This window comes from Nyctereutes procyonoides, unplaced genomic scaffold (assembly GCF_905146905.1).
Source record: "Nyctereutes procyonoides isolate TBG_1078 unplaced genomic scaffold, NYPRO_anot_genome, whole genome shotgun sequence".
In the NCBI taxonomy this organism is placed as follows: Eukaryota; Metazoa; Chordata; class Mammalia; order Carnivora; family Canidae; genus Nyctereutes; species Nyctereutes procyonoides.
In genome coordinates this window covers 7,394,173-7,412,351 of record NW_026575048.1, presented here as the reverse complement: position 1 = coordinate 7,412,351, position 18,179 = coordinate 7,394,173, and the positions used below count along the sequence as shown (strand labels likewise).

The following is an 18,179-nucleotide window of genomic DNA, read 5'->3' as shown; positions in this document are numbered from 1 at the left end:
GTTTCAGATTTTGAACATTGTGCTTCAGTGAATCCTTGAGCCCCTGAAGCACATGCAGGTGAGAATTGACGTGTGCTCGCTTCCTGGGAGGGCCCTGCTGTTCCATCCAGGTTTTTGTGACTGCACCGTGAAGCTGCACAGCACATGGGATAGCACATGCTATAGCAGATACCAGACTTGAGGTGTGTGTTTTTTTGTTTGTTTGTTTGTTTGTTTGTTTGTTTTGTTTTTTAAAGATTTTATTTATTTGGGGCAGCCCAGGTGGCTCAGCGGTTTAGTGCTGCCTTTGGCCCAGGGTCTGATTCTGGAGACCTAGGATCGAGTCCCACGTCAGGTTCCCTGCATGGAGCCTGCTTCTCCCTCTGTCTGTGTTTCTGCCCCTCTCTCTCTCTCTGTCTCTCATGAATAAATAAATAAAATCTTAAAAAAAAAAGATTTTATTTATTCATGAGAGAGAAAGAGGCAGAGACATAAGCAGAGGGAGAAGCAGGCTCCCTACAGGGAACCTGATGTGGAACCCGATCCCAGGACCCCAGGATCACACCCTGAGAGGAAGGCAGACGCTTAACCACTGAGTCACCCAGGCGCCCCAAGGCGGGCTCTTAGACTCTAGGCGCTCCTGAGCTTCTCCCTCTCTTTTATAGTTAATATTGTCATTGTTGACACTAATAAGCATCACTACAAAGGACATGGGGGAGGAAAAACCATTCATCATTCCACCCTCTCCTCCCGAGTACTGTTACAGTTTCCATGAAAGAAATTCTTGTATTTATCTTGTGTTCATAGGTTTTCAGTTGTTGTCCTCACACTGTATGTATAGTTGTCTTTTGCTTTCCAGTTGACATATTAGTTTTTTTTCCTTTTGCTGTATGGCATTTATATTTGAACTTCTGAAATTTTTAGTATTTGACCACGCAAGAAGTCTTTCATTTTATCTTAGCTGTGGTTGTGGTTTGAGAGTCCTGTTCCATGGGCTTTGGAGTCTATAGAACATCCGCTTCTCTCCTTCCTAGCCGTGTGGTGACCTTGAGCAAACCATCTAACTTTCTGAGGCCGTGTTATCTGGAAGTCAGGTTCCTGGCACAGGGCCTTATACTCTTCTCCTCTCTTGAATGTGATCATCTTAATTTCTCCTGAATTTCTTTTGCTGATTTTACGTACTTCTTTTGGCTTCTTGTTCTTGGGCTTTGCCAGGTTGCCTGGTTTTTTTCATTCATAATTGGTTTCAGTCCTGACCTTCCCCACTTTAGTTTGGTAGTAGGTCAGCTTGTATCATTGTCCATGTATGGCCAAGTGAGATCCTATTCCATTGTGGAAAACAATCTGCTTTTTCTAGTCTGAGTTATTTTGTGCAGTTAGATTAGAGCTTTCTCACTGGTTTGTTGGGTAGGTGTGATTGTGTTTCCTTGTGGAATGCGGGTTTTTGAATGATCCGTGTTCACAGTCGAGCCATTGAAGCCAGGCTTAGGGAATCTCTTTCGCAAGAACTTTCATTTTGGTTGTAATCTGTCTCCTCAGTCCCCAGAACGACTTCTTTTTATCGTGTCTAAAAGGTATAGGGAAAGGTTTGGCTCTAAAATTCTCTAGCTTGTGGCAGGGCACTTGGTCCCTTTGAGCTTTTTTTTTTCCCCCTATCTGTAAAAATGGATGCTATTATTTCTTATTTCAGAGACTTGTTGCATGTTCACCAAGTTAATATCTGTGAATGCTCTTTGTCATTCTGGAACAGGGGCTATGAGGACTGGCACTGCTTTGGAGGCTTGTGGGAAGGAGTAGGTTGCAAATGTGGCAGAGGGCAGAGACCAAAACTGGGACATGGACACACTGGTATTGTGCTGCAGAATCATGGGGTCACTGGGTGCTGCTGCTCCTGGGGCTTGGGGGGATGCCTTCACCAAATGCTGGGAACTTTTCCCATACTTCAGTTCTGCTTTCTTAAAATGCGGATCTGTTAGTTGAGTCTCATCAAATTCCCTTGGGAGTGAATGAACTGGGGTAGAGTAAGGGCTGTTAGATGCTCTTTAGATCTTTCCTGGTATGGCCACACAGAGCGTTCCCCTTAAGTCAGTGGTTTTGTTTTCAGTTCAGGTGTGAAATTTAATGCAAACCTGAGGAACTACGTTGCTGTGACATTCTGTGGAAGATGCTTTGCCTTGGTTCTTTGATTCCTGATAACAGAAAGAAGCCTTTGTTCTTCATTGTTGTCATCATCATTATTAACTAGTGCACCAGAAGTATATTTTATGTATCTACGTGTCTAAAGCATCAAACTCTCTCCCCCTTAAGAACAATGGCAAACTTTATGTAGACCTGAGCACCTAATGGTAGAAACTGCTTACTTACTTGGCTAGTTCAGCTTGAGCATTTTGCAGGTAGGGAAGCTGGTCTTCGTGATACTGAAGGCTCCCCATCTAGGAGGATCAGAGACTGAAGCCTGTGACCTGATTCCTGGGGTGCCTGGCCTCCAGGCCCTGCTCTTCTGCGGCGTGTGTCTTCTGAGCACCTGGAGCATTTCAAAGTGTAATACAAATAGAAAAAGGCACCTTTCTCTTACCCGTGTGTTTACCTTTTTCATTGTGTTTATTTTTAGGAATGCTTCTTACTGCCAATGAAACCCCCAAGATGGGCATCTATTATATTCCGGTAAGTAATTTGAATAGTAGTTACGGTAAATGTAGGACAAGCAAAGACAGTTTATTTTTAAACTGGTTGTATTGAAGGCGTTTGGGTCTGCATGCGGTTGCATAAATTAAACATAGCGAACTCACTTGTAGTTTCACTTTGCTTCCTGGAGCCAGTAAAATAATGCTTAACTATTCTTTTATGGGAAACTGCTTACTCTCACATTAAAATAGGGATTAGGAATTAGTGTTTGTTTTTCACATTGACATTTGGTTTTTGTTTCCGAAGTATTGCTGAATCTTAAGCTTTAAGCTGTTAGTGATCAGGAGGTCTGATTCTAAACCAACAGCCTGGTGCTCTTTAGTCATTTCATTGTTTCTCTTATAAATAAGTTCCGCCTAAGGAAACGGTCAGACGGATCTGGTCAGTGATGGCATGCAGTCACAGTCTCGGCCTTTATTCTTCTTTAAGAAATTCTCTTGCATGTGACAGAAGCTTCCCTACCTTTACCATTAGATTACAATAAGAAAGAGACATAGGGGAATAAGATCTCCTGAATAGAAAACCACGTAGTACAGCGTTGGCACTAGATTACTTTATGGCTGGCAACCAGCTCCTTTTCTGAGATTTGGGGAGAGGAGGGTGAGGAGTGTTGCAGAGCAGGACTTTAGGAAGGTCAACTCTGTAACTGCTGTCAGCCTCCAGTTGGGAAAGTTCTTCATATTTACAATTGTCCTTTTAAAATAGCTTAATGGTGTGTATATTTCCCAAAAGAAGTATTCTGGTTGATGTCAACTTTCTGTGGTTTCAGGAAACTCCTGAGTTGTTAAAAGTGCTTTGAGATAATTCTTTTGGTTGCTAGTGAAACGGAGGCCATTCAAGCAGCAAACTCTGATGCTTTTCTAAATTGTTATTTGTTCCATTTTCCCCAGCCTCTCCAGTACTGCTTCTGTATTCCTATCCATTTTTCCGTCTTTCCTCATGTTTGTTTGTTTGGTGAATACATTTATTAATTGCATCAATGGTGTGTCAGGCTGGATGCTAGATGCCAGAAGAGTAATGGTGTATAGAGCATTGCCCCTTTCCTCACAGAGTTGGCTGACAGGGAATGAAGAAAGGAGCAGTTCGAGTCCAGTGTGAAGAATGCTGTCATGGGAGTAAGGAGAGTGCTCTGGAGTGCTTGGGAGAGCAGATGCGCCACCCAGTGTGGAGCTGGGACCTGGTGGCTGGTGCAGAGGGTACTCAGAAACCTGCCCATGGAGATGGACTTCCAAGGAGAGACTGGAGGGTGGTTACATATATCAGATGGAGAGGGTGGGGTTCAGAGTGGGAGAGAGATCTTAGAAGTAGAGGGAGCAGGGTGCAGATGTCAGGGAGAAAGTAGCCAACATGGCTGGGGCACAGAGAGAGAAGGATGGGGGTCAAGAGCCAGATGGTGGAGGTCTTATAAATCAGGGTGGCTTGTGGGCAGGGAGGCCTGGATAGGCTTCAGGCAGGGGAGTGATATAATCAGATTTGCACTTGGGAAGGATTATTTTGGCTTTCCAAGGAGAATGGCTTAGACAGGATCTAATATGAATACGCCAAAGCCACATACAGGAGAGCTAATGGTACCAGTGCTACCTCTGCTGGGCTTCCATTTTTAATGGTTGTAGCCTTTTGAGTTCTGGAATAATTTGAAGCAAGATCGAACCAGCAGGCAGTAATCTCAGAGGTTTGTTATCCTTGCATTGCCAGATGGCATGTCCCAGAGGTGTTTAATGATGAAGGCTTGTACAGATCATGAGAAATGCCTTGCCCCGGTCCAGTATGACAGTCTTCAAGAGAAACAGAATAAATCCGCTTACCTCCTACACATTACTGCTCGTCTTGAGAGAAGTCTCTTCATTTTCCTCTTCGGAGTGCTTATTATGTTTTGGTCTTACCACTTGCCCATAAGGTGTTAATGTCCTGGGTGGTGCTTTCCTAGGTCAAACTTAGGAGAATCAACCAGTGGATGGGGGTGGAGGTCTAAGATGGGGCATGAAGGGCTGCATCAGGAGGCTCCCTAAGTGGATAAAGAACCACAGGCCTCAGAGCCCCAGAGCCGCTTGGTGGGGAGGCAAGAGGGGCTGTCCTGAGTGCTTGTGCACTAAAGCCACCTCACCCGTTTGTGCTCTGCTGCCAGCAGTGGGGATAGGATTGAAAGATAGACTTGGCTACTGATGGGACTTCGGGAGTAAGAGAGAGGGAGAGAGCAGAGACAGCAGCTCTGTTTCTGCTCAGGGGGAATGGGTGGAAGAGGAAAAAGAGGGCGGGGGATAGTAAAAAATCAATCTCCCATTGGTATCCTCATCTGCATTTTATAAAATGATCTTTAAAAGGAACAAGCACACAGTTTTTTTGATTAGACAATGTATGCATGTTTCTAATTATTCCAAGTGTTGTACAAGGTATGAGGAAATAAAAGCCACCCATTACCCCTTGATACTCTTAAAAACACTATTTCTTTTGGGATGTGGTATTTTTCAGTTATGATGTCATTGGTGTGAAGTTATATTTTATATAAAAGTTTGTATCCTGGGCTCTTCAGATTAACTTCAGAAATATTAATTCCAAGGCATTAAAATCACCTAAAACATTTTTAGTTGTCTCTGTTGTTTTTGCTTTCATTATAATTCCAGTGTAGTTAGCATACAGTGTGACATTAATTGCGGGTTTACAGTGGCCAGCACTTCTGTAACTACTTCGCCAGTGCTCATCACAGGGCACTCTCGGTCCCCTGCACCTATTTCACCCATCTTCTCCCTCCCCGTCCTGCTATCTGTATTAGTTTTCATTGCCTGGCTCATGACATTTATATAATCTTAGGACTATAGGAGACCCATGACTTAGTTCTCACTTTCTGTCTGTTTGTTGGGGTGGATTTTTTTGTTCCAAGTAATATGGACTTTTTTTTTTAAATAAATTAATTTTTATTGGTGTTCAGTTTACTAACATACAGAATAACACCCAGTGCTCATCCCATCAAGTGTCCCCCTCAGTGCCCGTCACCCATTGTAATATGGACTTTAAAGAGCATGAATGATAAGGGTCAATGCCAGCCAGATGGTGAGTAACTGCTTTCTTGACAAATGGTAGCTTGTCTTCTTAGACCTTTTTAGTTTGTGCTTTGTGACTTAGAATTAACAGAGGCTGTGTAAAAAAGCCCACAGGGACCGCTCCCAGGTGACTGTGTGTGGTAACAGTGGGAGCATGTCGTTCTTTCCCAGCTAAGCACTGTGCTGGGACTTGTATTCAATGCTCCTTCCTGACTGCCTTTTTACCCTGCACTGCATGATGTTTTAGAGTGCCCTTGTCTTTCTTTGGAACCTCTTCTTTTGTAAGCGTCCTTCAGAGCAAGGAGAGAGCCCAGGGCTCTGAAAGCCTGCCGTTTTTCTAAAGATTTTATCAAACTTACCAAGCTGATATTTGACACAATGATTTCTTTGAGGCCTATAAAACCGGGAAGTATGTTTTTAATATATGATTCATGCCAAATTTAGGAGATTTGCATTGTGATGTATTGGAACATAAATCAGGTATGAGGCCCCAATCCTCCACTTTGGGCCTGTACTAAATAAAAAGGAAGACAGCTTAATGTTCTTTTAGCTTAAATTTGGCAACTCTATCTCTTACCATTTTTCCTGAATACTTGAAATCTTTATAGATTAAGTGCAATTCCTGATGTACACACTTTGCCACATACAGAACCCCATAACTGATGAGTCTTTTATGGCCAAGTGGGTTTTTTCAAGCCCTTTCTCTATTTTCTCGGTATGCTCTTCCCCCACCTCCCCCCGCCTCCTCTCAGAGACCAAGAGGTGTTATTTTGCTTGTTTGTTTGCATTTTAAATTCTAGGGTCTAACTCAGCTGCAGCTCCTGAGACGAAAGTCAGGAATAGTTTTTTAGGTTTGGTTTTCTTCTGCAATGTAATTTAATCTTAGGGTAGTTCTTTATACTTAAACCTTTGGCAACTGTGAGTGGTTTTTAGAGGGAGTCCAAATGTCCTGTAGCACCCAACCTGAAACCCAGCCAGGGTGGTTAATGCTGTCTCTGTTGGAGATGACCCTAAGTTCCAAGCCCCAGTGTGTCAGGAGCTCCCGAAACCCCTCATGACTGGATAGTTGATTGCTTGCACGCTTAATAATATGTATGGATGTGTAACCTTGAGGAAAAATGTAAAAGGATAAAGCATCATTATTTGTTTAGGAAGCTGTTTAATTTAGAAGAATAAAAGGCAATTGAAGATATATTTTTAAAACTTGTAGGGGCACCGGAATGGCTCTATCAATTAAGTGTCTAACTCTTGATTTTGGTTCAGGTCATGAACTTAAGGTCAGGAGATCCGAGCCCTACATTGGGCTCTGCACTGGGGATGGAGCCTGCTTGAAATTCTCTCTCTACCTTTCCCTCTCCCCCTCCAACCCCCTCAAAAAAAAGCCAAACTAACTCCCCCTAAAAAAACACAAAAAATTTAAAAAATAATAAGACGTGTGGGATCCCTGGGTGGCGCAGCGGTTTAGCACCTGCCTTTGGCCCAGGGCGTGATCCTGGAGACCCAGGATCGAATCCCACGTCGGGCTTCCGGTGCATGGAGCCTGCTTCTCCCTCTGCCTGTGTCTCTGCCTCTCTCTGTGTGTGTGTGTGACTATCATAAATAAATAAATAAAAAAATAATAATAAGACGTGTAAATATAAGCCACTATTAAGATTATATGCAACATCACCAAAACCAACAATCAATATTGGCAGTTAAGCATTTTATTTTAAAACAATTTTTTAAGGAAAAAGAATAAATACATTGTTTTTATTGAAGTGTTTTTATTATTTGTAAAAAATCAAGCATTAACTATTTTAACATTCACTATTGAAAAGTATGTTTTAAGTTTGGAAAGTACTTTTGAATCCAAAGCATCTGGAATTGGGCAGGATTTCAAAATTATAAATCCAGGATTTCAGATATTACAAATAAAAACAATATTCAAATAAAAAAGGATTATATTTAACTTGCACTAGCACTTTTGTTTCTGTTGGGAAATAGCACTGGAACTCAGCCAGCATAATGCATAAAACCCACAAAACTTTGTCTTTCCAAATAAAAGTAACTAGGTATTAAGCATACATGCTCAAGAATACTTCATTTAATTATAAAACACACACACACACACACACCCTCATAAAGGCATGTAAAGCCAAAGGAAATGCAAACATTTTTTAGTTGTGCAATGTTATAAAAGCCTCATAGTAAAGAATGAGTGTAAGTCTCTTCACTTCAGTGAGTTCTCACAAATCTGGAAAGATCTGTGGTAGAGCCAAGGGCTTCTGATACCATCACTGGGTTCATGTGCTCCTGTCTTTGTAGGGGTTTAGTCACTGGTTTGGGTTAAACGTCCGTGCTGTGGTTCTCAGGGAGACACACTGTCAGTAAGTACTTTCTGGTTGAGGGGGGTGGGAGTCCGTGTTTTTGAAATTACTGAGTTGTAGCCTTTGGAAGTCAGTTTTAAGAAGTGGAGTGAAAACTTTGTAGTCTCTATATGGATGCTTGCATTTGGGCGCATTGGGTTGTTGCTCCAGCAAAGGATAAAAAATGGGTACCATAATTTTCTCCTCAGTATTTGCTTGATAGGCAGGCAAAGAGAAATTTATGACCAAAAGAAATTTCAGTACAAGTGATTTTTCTTGCTCTGTATGTGGCGGATTGAATTTGTTCAGCTAGTTCTGAACTCGGCCACTCTGTCGTGTTTGTACAGAGGTATTTCTGGATATTTGTTCACCTCCATGTAGACACTCTGAGATATGGCATCTATTTTTTAAAGTCCAGCATTTCAAATATTATTGCTCTGAGGGGCTTTGACATAATTTTCCAAAAGACTTAAGAGCATAGCTGTAGAATTCTTTCTAACAATTACTCCATACCTTCACCTCTTAAGGCAACATATTTTTTGCCTTAAGAATGCAAATTGTAAATAAGTTTTTTTATGTTAGACTTGACAGTATCTGAAAACTAAGTGCTAATTAAAATTCTTAGAGGGGTGACCCCTTTGCTCTTTTGCCTGTTGGCCATTTTGTCTTTTCCTGTATCATAAAAGCAGTTGGAGGAGACCAACTGGTACTTCTATTCATTTGGCAAGAATATACTGAGCATGTGCTTGGACCTGGGAATGTGTTGGTGAAAGCAGCCATTTTCCTACCCTGCCTCTGTGAGTTCATGATCTAGGGGAGGGTGATGGTAAATAAGTGTGTAGCTAAGTGCTGTGGGGAAAAGGACCAGGTGCAGTGACAGAGGAGTATGCTGGGGGCGGGGAGGGGGATTAGGCCCTGTTATTCTCCATTTTGTGAGATATTTTAGGTTTCCTTTCTATATAGATGTTGTCCTCCCTGTTTTAATCATAAAGCTTAGGGGTAAAAACTTGGTCTTCTTTCTGTCTTATGATCGCAGCATATACCTCGGGGAAAAATGGTGAATGACAGATTTGTTCCATAATCTCTAGAAACAAAACACCCGCAGAGAGAATTTTGGCCAACGAAGAAAGTGTTGCTTTTCCTGGAGAGTCAGTGGTACAATCAATCAAGTGCCCTTCGTTCCTTAATGTGGATCTCACATGCAGATCATTTAGATGTATCTCTAAATAGCACATAACATGGCCGATCAGACCGCTTTGAAACACTGCCTTGACATCTAGAACACCATATTCTTGTGGTCTTCCTCTTATCATCCAGTTGGCTCTTCTCAGTCTTCATTGGTTAGTTCTTCTGTGTGTGGCTCAGGGCTTGGGCCTCACCCCTCTCCCCTTGACGTTCGTGAACCCAGCAGTTTAGTCCTTGTCACTTCTCTTTCTATTCTTCCCCTCAGGAGCTCTTCTGTCCCTAGGCTTTCTATGATACATGCGTGCTGATAACTCCTAAATTTCCATCTCTGGTCTTTCCTTCTCTGAGCTACAGTTATGTATCCACTAATCTTGGGCTCTCCATTTGGAGATCGAATAGGCACATTATATTGAATAGGTCCACAGTGGAGTTCTCGATCTCAGCTCTCTACCCTTACCGCACACCTGCCAGGTGTTCCCATTTCAGCAGAGGACTCATCATGCACGTAGTTACCTAGGCCCGGGGCACAGGAGCCACCCTTATTCCCCTCCCCTTTCCACTTCATGCCTCCTTCTCCGTCTGTCAGACAATCATATTGACTCTGTTTCCAGTTTGGTTCAGATCCTGCCATGTTCCCATGCTTTGGCTCCTGCCCCTCATCTGGATTGCCAGACTGGCTGCTTAGATGCTCTTTCTTCTTTTTCTGTTAGCTGTCTTGCAGTCTATTTTCCATATAACAGCCCGAGTGATATAAAATATAAAAATAAAAATGAAACAAATATAAATTGGATTATATCACTCTACTGCTTAAAACCTTTCAGAGGCTTATCACTTTGCTTAGTACAACTCCTTTTCTAATTTAAAATGCCCTATAAGCAGAAAAAGATCCCAAATCTGGAGTCTCCATTTTCTCTCCCACGTTGGAGAATAGATCTCTGTAACCCATTAATCCATTTATAGAGTTGACCAAATAGAGTATTAAGCCAAATCCACAGCCATTGCTGCCATCAAGGGGAAATAACCTAAATGAACCAAAATCAACACATGAAATTAGTAGAGAGGAAAATAAAAATTAGAAGAACAATCAGCAGAGTTCTGCTCTCCCCCTTCCTTCACCTCTTGGAGCCAAGGGGAAAGCTGTACTCGAGCCTACACAGCCTGTGTGAGATGAATGTCTCAGGCAACGGAGTTTACCTGGCTCTGTCAGGTGAGTCGATTGTGCATCTAGGTGAGACCTCCAAAATGTAAAAGATCATTGCAGAAAAAGGTTAAATCGTGACTCCCACATAGATATCAAATACATGTGTTAAAATTATTTATTTTAAAGAGATTGAGAGTGTGACTGGAGGTGGGAGGAGCTGAGAGGGAGAGAGAGAATCTCAAGCAGGCTTCATGTCCAGCATGGAGCCTGACACAGGGTTTGATCTCAGGACCCTGAGATCATGACCTGAGTCAAAATCAAGAGTTGGATGCTCAAGTGACTGAGCTAACCAGGCACCCTGAACATGTTGAAATTTTTATTTAGCCTGTTTATTAACTGAGGGAACCAGGCACATAAATCAAAGGAGAAGTCTAAAAAAGCACAAATTTGCATGCAGTAAAGTTATGTTGAATTGGGTGTGTGTAAATGGACACATAAATCAGCTTTTTCAAAGGTGTGGAGGGTTATTTGTGCAAGACAATTCGTGTGCGTGTCTACAAACAGTATTTTGCGCTGCTACCAGTTCTGTACATTTAGAGTTGTAAAATAAATTCCGTGAAATCAGAATCCGATCATCTTGAAGGGTGTGCTCTGGATCAGGGGTTTGGCAAACTAAAACACCAGCACTTGTTTTTGTAAATAGTTTTATTGGAACACAGCAAACCCATTCGTGTCTGTATTGTCCTTGGCAGTGTTGAGTATTTGTAACAGAGACCGTATGGCTCACAAACCCTATAATATGTACCTGGCCCTTTAAGAAAAAATTTGCCGACCCCTGCTCTAGACTATGCATAGTTTTCCATGAACGCACAGTATTTTCCCTATGCTAATTTATCTACTTAAAAGTTTATATATTTCTTCATCATGATATACAGAATATAAAAATAAAACATAAAACAGGGATTCAGGATTTTGGCTTTTCTACCGTTAAACTTCTAGCACCTAAAGCAGTGCCTGTTACAGTGTAGGCATTCAATTAGTGTGTATTTAAAAATCAATAAATATGTGTGAGAGTAATCTGATGACTGTGATTTGGAGAATCTTTGTGATTGTCAGCTTCCACAGTGACTGGTTGGCAGTGTTAATTTTTAGCTGTTATGTCAAATTCGAATTTTGCATGGGCCTTTTTCTGCTACCACTCCTGAATCACAAAAGTGGAGAACATACCTCTTAAGTGCCAGAGTATAATTTTCATACGGTGGGATAAGGATCAGTTCCTTTGCTCTGACAGTACATTCTAATCAGCTAGATCAGAACATCTTGGAGTGATGCAATCTCCGTATTTGGGAGTGCTGACAGATTTATAAAAGTAATACCTTGTCCAGAAGATTTACTAATGATACTGTTAAGAGGATAAACCCTTTCCTAGAAGAATACAAAAGGAAAATATGAGAATATAGGCATTTAGCTTTTGTTGGAGCCTTTTTGAAATTTGTGCAAAAGTTGGCTTTTCATCTGAGTAAAGCAGACCTATATGTTTTATTTTTTTTTATTTTATTAATTTTTTTAGACCTATATGTTTTAAAGAGTGGAAGTAATGCCTTTTTCTCCCTGTGTGTCCTGTGCTTTTAAGCAGGAGTTGCTGGAAGTACTGTCCATGTTCTTGTCTAAGATGTGTTTTGTTTTTTTTTAAGATGTGGGTTTGAATCTAAACAATGATGATTCCAGTTGATCTGTTTCAATTCAAAGTCAGTACTGAAAGCCCTTTGGTGTCCACTAATCAGATATTTGACGATTCCCCAGATATGAGATCTCTCTGGCCAACTGGTGTGTCCATGTACAGTCCTGAAAGTGACAAACCAAAGGAGAGACCTATTAGACACAGTGATAGAAGTAATTTTGTTAGAAATTCCTGTTTCATGATGCCAGTGGCAACATATTCTCTTGGTTCTAGGGAGGTAATGCCAGACACAAAGAAAACTATCCCCCTGGGGAATTTGCTATCATACAAAGGATGTACAAGACAGAACATAAACTGGACAAGTAGTTGCTGAATTGTTTCCTCACTAAAGGAATTTCCGTGTGGGGAAGCTTTTGGAGCATAGAACAGTAGAGCAGGAAGGGAACTTAAGGTCATCTTGCCCGACTCCTTAATTTATAGCTGAGGCGTCAGACTATTTGTTCAAGGTCAAATGACAAGATGGTGGGCAGAGCTGGCCCTAGAAGGCATTTCTTCAGTCTGTATCGCAGAGCGGAAACGGCTGACATTTTCTAACGAGTCTAACCTGAGTTTGAATACCAGCTTTGTCACTTACAAATTTTGAGGCCTTGAGTGGGTTATTTACCCTGGCTGATTCTTCGTTTCTTGAGCTATGGAAGAGGAGTGATATCTTAAGGCGGTTCTGTGGAGCAGATGGATTTATTCAATCATTTATCTGGTGCCAGGCACATATATGGAGGTTTTGCCGATTATGACTGTTACACTTTCTTACAATAGCAAAACTATTTGCTACTATCCCCCGGTGCCTGGGGATAGGGAGTATTTGGCATTATGTGGACATGGGCCTTATGTAGGGCTTAGAAGGAATGTACTTTGAGCAAAATGGAGACATATTGAAAAGTTTGTGATGAAATCATAAATATGAACTAGGAAAATGATTTCAGAAATATACCTTGGTATTGTTGAGCCTGTGACAGTGGATTATATAGAATGTAGGTTGGGAAAGAGCAGTCCAATGCCATTAGTTTTGCTGTTAATTATTGAAACAGCAGTGATGAAATCTGGTTGCTAAAATAAGAAATCTGATTTATTTATTTTTTTAAGATTTTATTTACTTCTTCATGAGAGACACAGAGAGAGAGGCAGGGACACAGGCAGAGGGAGAAGCAGGCTCCTGCGGGTGGCCTAATGGGGGACTTGATCCCAGGACCCCAGGATCACAACCTGAGCCAAAGGCAGGCACTCAACTAAGTCATCCAGGTGACCCAAGAAATCTGATTTTTAAAACTGAAGTACTTTCCCCCCCATTATATCATCGAAGCATGCTTTTTATAGAAAATGGCAAATAAAGAGAAGCAGGAGAAAACTTGAGCACCCTCCACTGCCGAAAGACATACTAACATTCTGCTGTATTTTTTCCATTGTTTTAATCTGAAACATTGTTTATGTGGTTTCATATCTTGCTTTTTCCCAGTTAATTAATATTTCCTGGTGTTGTATAGACTCTTGGAGATTAGTTTAAAAGCGGGTTTTGTGTGTAACATAAAAGTAATATATATTTGGGCACCTGGGCGACTCAGTCGAATGGGTGTCTGACTCTTGGTTTTGGCTCAGGTCATGATCTCAGGGTCGTGGGATCGAGCCCTGCATTGGGCTTCATGCTCAGCAGGGAGTTGGCTTGTCCCTCTTCCTCTACTTTAGTGCTTTCTCTCCTCTCTCTCTCTCTCTAATAAAATCTTTTGTAGAAAAGTAATATGTAGCTATTTTTAAAAACATTTATCAGAAAAAAAGAAACTCCCAGGGGTTGGGCCTCTGGGTAGCTCAGCGATTGAGTATCTATCTGCCTTTGGCTCAGGTTGTGATCCTGGGGTCCTGGGATCAAGTCGTACATCAGGCTCCTCTCAGGGATCCTGCTTCTCCCTCTGCCTGTGTCTCTGCCTCTCCCTCTCTCTGTGTCCTTCATGCATAAATAAATAAATAAAATCTTTAAAAAAGAAAAGAAACGAAAACAACCACAGTCTCAGTAGTCAAGAGACATTCTTATTAATATTTTGTTACATTTTCTTTGCATTTGGGAATATCTTAGTGGCCATTGATTAGATTTACAGCACAATCCCATAATTAAATTCACTTAGCTTACATAAACAGAAGTCCTTCAAGGTGCTGGGGGCTACAGTGACAAGAGCACATGGTGGCAGTTATGTGGTGGCCCATTCCACATGCTGGGAATGTGTCCTGTACCAAACTGTGGCAGAGAGAGCCTTTCTCAACTAAGAGAATTCAGTCCTAATTCCTAAAGGATCTACTGTATGTGATTAGCTACCTTCTCTCTGGTGCATGGAGGGAGGTGCTAGTTACATGTCTGTCATTCTTGGGAGAATAGAGAAAGTAGTTATTTTTTGTTTATGTGGTAGAGATGAGGAATGCCATTAGAAAAAGGCTGCTTGGATCAGCCTTTGGAAGATATTTCCCCTAGTATCTCTCATAGTGCTGCCACACTGAGTGCAATTCTGATCATTTAAGAGATGGTTTTTCTTTTGGCATGACAACCAACCACTAGATGCAAGTCACCCATTGTATCTGCCCTGTCCCAACACTGAGAAAAATGTGCTTTTCATTTACTGAGGGATATCCCAAAGGGATATTGTCAAATTTAATTTTGTTTCTACTCCATTTAGTCTTACCTGCTTGATATCAGAGCCTGATCTCTACATGAGGTCGAACCAATGAAATTGAATTTTAGAAATATTACATGTTATGGACGGAGTAGGAGAAGGGAAAAGATTTAAAAAATACAGTTAGCAAGTTCAGAATGGGCAAGAGGGTTTAGCCACGGCCTTGATGAAAAAGAGATCTGAGAGTTCTCCAGCTGTAAGTCAAAGGGGTGAATGTCAAGCAGAATGTTGGCAGTGATGCCACGTGTGAAGGTGGAGGACAAGGTGAACCAGTGAAAGGGTCATCTGCGGGCTCTTAATGTGGGAATGTTCATTGAGAAATATTTTACAGGCTGAGGGTCAGAGCCAGTTTGGAAGAGAGTTCAGGAGTTGTTTGTCATGCACAGCTAGAGAAGGCATGTTTTTAGGATGTAGGGAAAGAGTAAGATTATGGGAGAAAGGTACCTGCGTGAGCCAGAGGAAATGGTGGGGTGTTGGGCTGTAGGGGACAATGTCTGTGACTAGGAATACGGGAAAAGCTGGTGGAATGTGGGGCGGAGCGGGGAAGGATGGAACTTCCAGAGCTGCTGCAAGGAAGAAAAAGATAAATTTGAGGAAAAAAACCAGTTCATTGTAAATAAACTGAGTTCAGTTTTCAGACCAAAGATGCATATTTTTCAGATGTCTTGGTCCATAATAATGCAAATGGGCCATATGCTTAATTTTGTTCTCCAAGAAAAGCATTTCAAAGAGAAAGAAACTAAACCTTGATATAGAAGGATGATATCTTACGAAAAGTAAAAGACCTGATATGGAGAAAAAAATGGGAGGCACTTATGAGTTAGTGGAAGAGTTAGACTCAAAGCCTGTGTGTTTTCATTACCCTTTCCTGATGAACAAAAGGAGAGGGATACAGAGCAGGTGCCTTTTGCGGGGGGTTCCTTTCCAACCCAAGCTCGCAGGAAACTTGTGATTGAATTTTATCTTATGCATGAAATGGCATGCTGTTTGTTTTTTTTTTGTTTGTTTTTTTTTGTTTTTTTAATTTTTTTTTTAATTTATTTATGATAGTCACACAGGGAGAGAGAGAGAGAGGCAGAGACATAGGCATAGGCAGAGGGAGAAGCAGGCTCCATGCACTGGGAGCTCGACGTGGGATTCGATCCCGGGTCTCCAGGATCGCGCCCTGGGCCAAAGGCAGGCGCCAAACCGCTGCGCCACCCAGGGATCCCTGGCATGCTGTTTGTAATGTGTCAGTTACGTCTTCCTCACTATGAAATGGGAAGTAAAGGCAAAAGTCAGGTGGCTCATAAAGTGTTCTGTTCTAATACACATAAGTTGTTTGCATCTTGACCAAGGGGAAACGTGGACTTCCTATTTTAATCTAAACACTTACAGGCAGCAGCAGAGCATGTGAAACATTTTTCCCAATAATGGAAATCCTTTCCATTGCCATTTCTGATGACAACTTATTAGGTCTTCAGAATTGCAGACCTATAGAAAACATTGATGTGCGACACTCAGGAAGTAACTTCCCAAGCATCCTGTCACATTTTCAGAAGTTAATTTGAGTTCTGGCTAGGTAAAATGCATCATTTTCATATGGAAATATTTGATACACATGTGACATATGCTTTATTATGTTAATATGTCAGATGGTATTTATTTTGCTTAAACAGTTATGTGTTAGGCATGCCCATTTTCTTGAAAATAAATGACAGCTTCCTATTTGGGTGCTAGTTACTCAGTTTGAATCAGATATTGACCAGAAGACTTGTCTCCTAGCTCTCTGTTAGTCATCTTGGTGTTTATCAGTTTGATCTCTTTACCATACTTCTTGACAAGATAGAGTTGGAAGTAAACCGAGTATTCCCATTTCCTGTTGCTATGGTCATGTAGGTGGTGTTGATACAACAGAGTGTCCACAACTAGGGATTGGTTTTAGCTTTTGAAAATGCCTGACCACTCAAATCATGGGGCAGTCTTTGGTTAATATGCCTGTTACCTACTCTGGTTTTTTTGGTCTGTTTTCTCCTTAAAAATAGAAGGGAGGTTATACAAATAGGCAAGAATTTGGGGCTACATTCTCTTAAAAGGCTTGACATATACAGAAAACAATAAGAAGGTTCTCGGACTCACACAGTCTTTACTTTGACTCTGTTCTCCAATTCCAAGAAAGTTTGTCCATCTTCTGATGTCGTGGTCTCAGGTGTCAGCTCCTCAAGGGCAGGGCTTCTGTGTATTTTACTTTTTGTTGTGGCTTTCACAGAATACATGCTGATATGAAGGAATAGATAGTATTGACACTTCATGTTGAAATTTTTATCATGGAAAAATTTCAAATATGCATGAAAGAGAAAAAGAATGAACTCCATCTACTTATCTCTTAGCTTCAGTATTTGCATTTATGGAGGGAAGCAGAGGAAGGATTGGTTCCTATTTCTAGCACTTTAAATTGCTCCAGAAAGTGGTTGTCAAAAATTGTTAAATGGAAATGAATATTTCATTTTCACATTGGCTCATATCTTTAATTAGGTTGTGTATTTGACCTGCTTGAAGAACAGGACATTATTCTCAATTAGAAACAGATCATATGTAAATGATAGTGAGGCATATTGAGAGAAAGGTTAGATCTACCTGTCTGTGTTTCTTGTGTATTTGCATGTGGTTGTGTCATTCAGTTATGACTGACTTTACTTTTTAGAGCAGTGTTAAGTTCCCAGACAAATTGAGTGGAAAGTACAGAGAGTTCCCACATACTCCATACACGCATTCACACACAATGCGCTCTCCACCATTGTCAACATCCTGTACCAGAGTGGTACATTTGTTACAGTGGATAAGTCTACACTGACACATCATTATTATCTGAAGTCCTTAGCGTTCACTCTTGGTGTGTACATTCTGTGGGTTTTGACCAACATATAATGACGTGTATCCACCACTATGTTTCATACAGAATAATTCACTGCCCAAAAAGTGCTCTTGTACTCTACCTGTTTATCCTTCTCCTCCCTCCAAGCCCCTGGCAACTGCTGGTCTTTTTACTGTCCACTTAGTTTTGTCTTTTCTAGAATGTCATAAAGCTGAAGTCGTATAGTATGTGACCTTTTCAGATTGGCTTCTTTTACTTAGTAATATGCCCTTATGATCCCTCCATGTGTTTTTGTGGCTTGATTGCTCATTTCATTTCGTTGCTGAATACTATTCCGTTGTATGAATGTACCACATTCATTTATTCATTCATCTCTGGAAGGACATCTTGTTCCTTCAAGTTTTGGCATTTATACATAAAGCTGTTCTTAACATTCTGGTGCATGTTTTTGTGTAGATGTAAGCTTTTGACTCCTTTGTGTAAAGAACAAGGAGCATGATTGCTGAATCCTCCATTAGAATCTGTAATTAGTTTTATAAGAAAACAATTTTATCTCA

At 41.1% G+C, this 18,179-nt stretch overlaps 1 protein-coding gene across 1 annotated transcript in view; it reads left to right on the top strand.

The window, feature by feature from the left end:
- Window positions 1-18,179, top strand: part of NOL10 (nucleolar protein 10) — an 84,467-nt gene that overhangs the window by 26,899 nt on the left and 39,389 nt on the right. Inside the window, exon 13 of the mRNA XM_055327382.1 lies at window positions 2,591-2,643. Coding sequence (XP_055183357.1) covers window positions 2,591-2,643 — 53 coding nt within the window. The remainder of the gene's footprint in view (window positions 1-2,590; window positions 2,644-18,179) is intronic.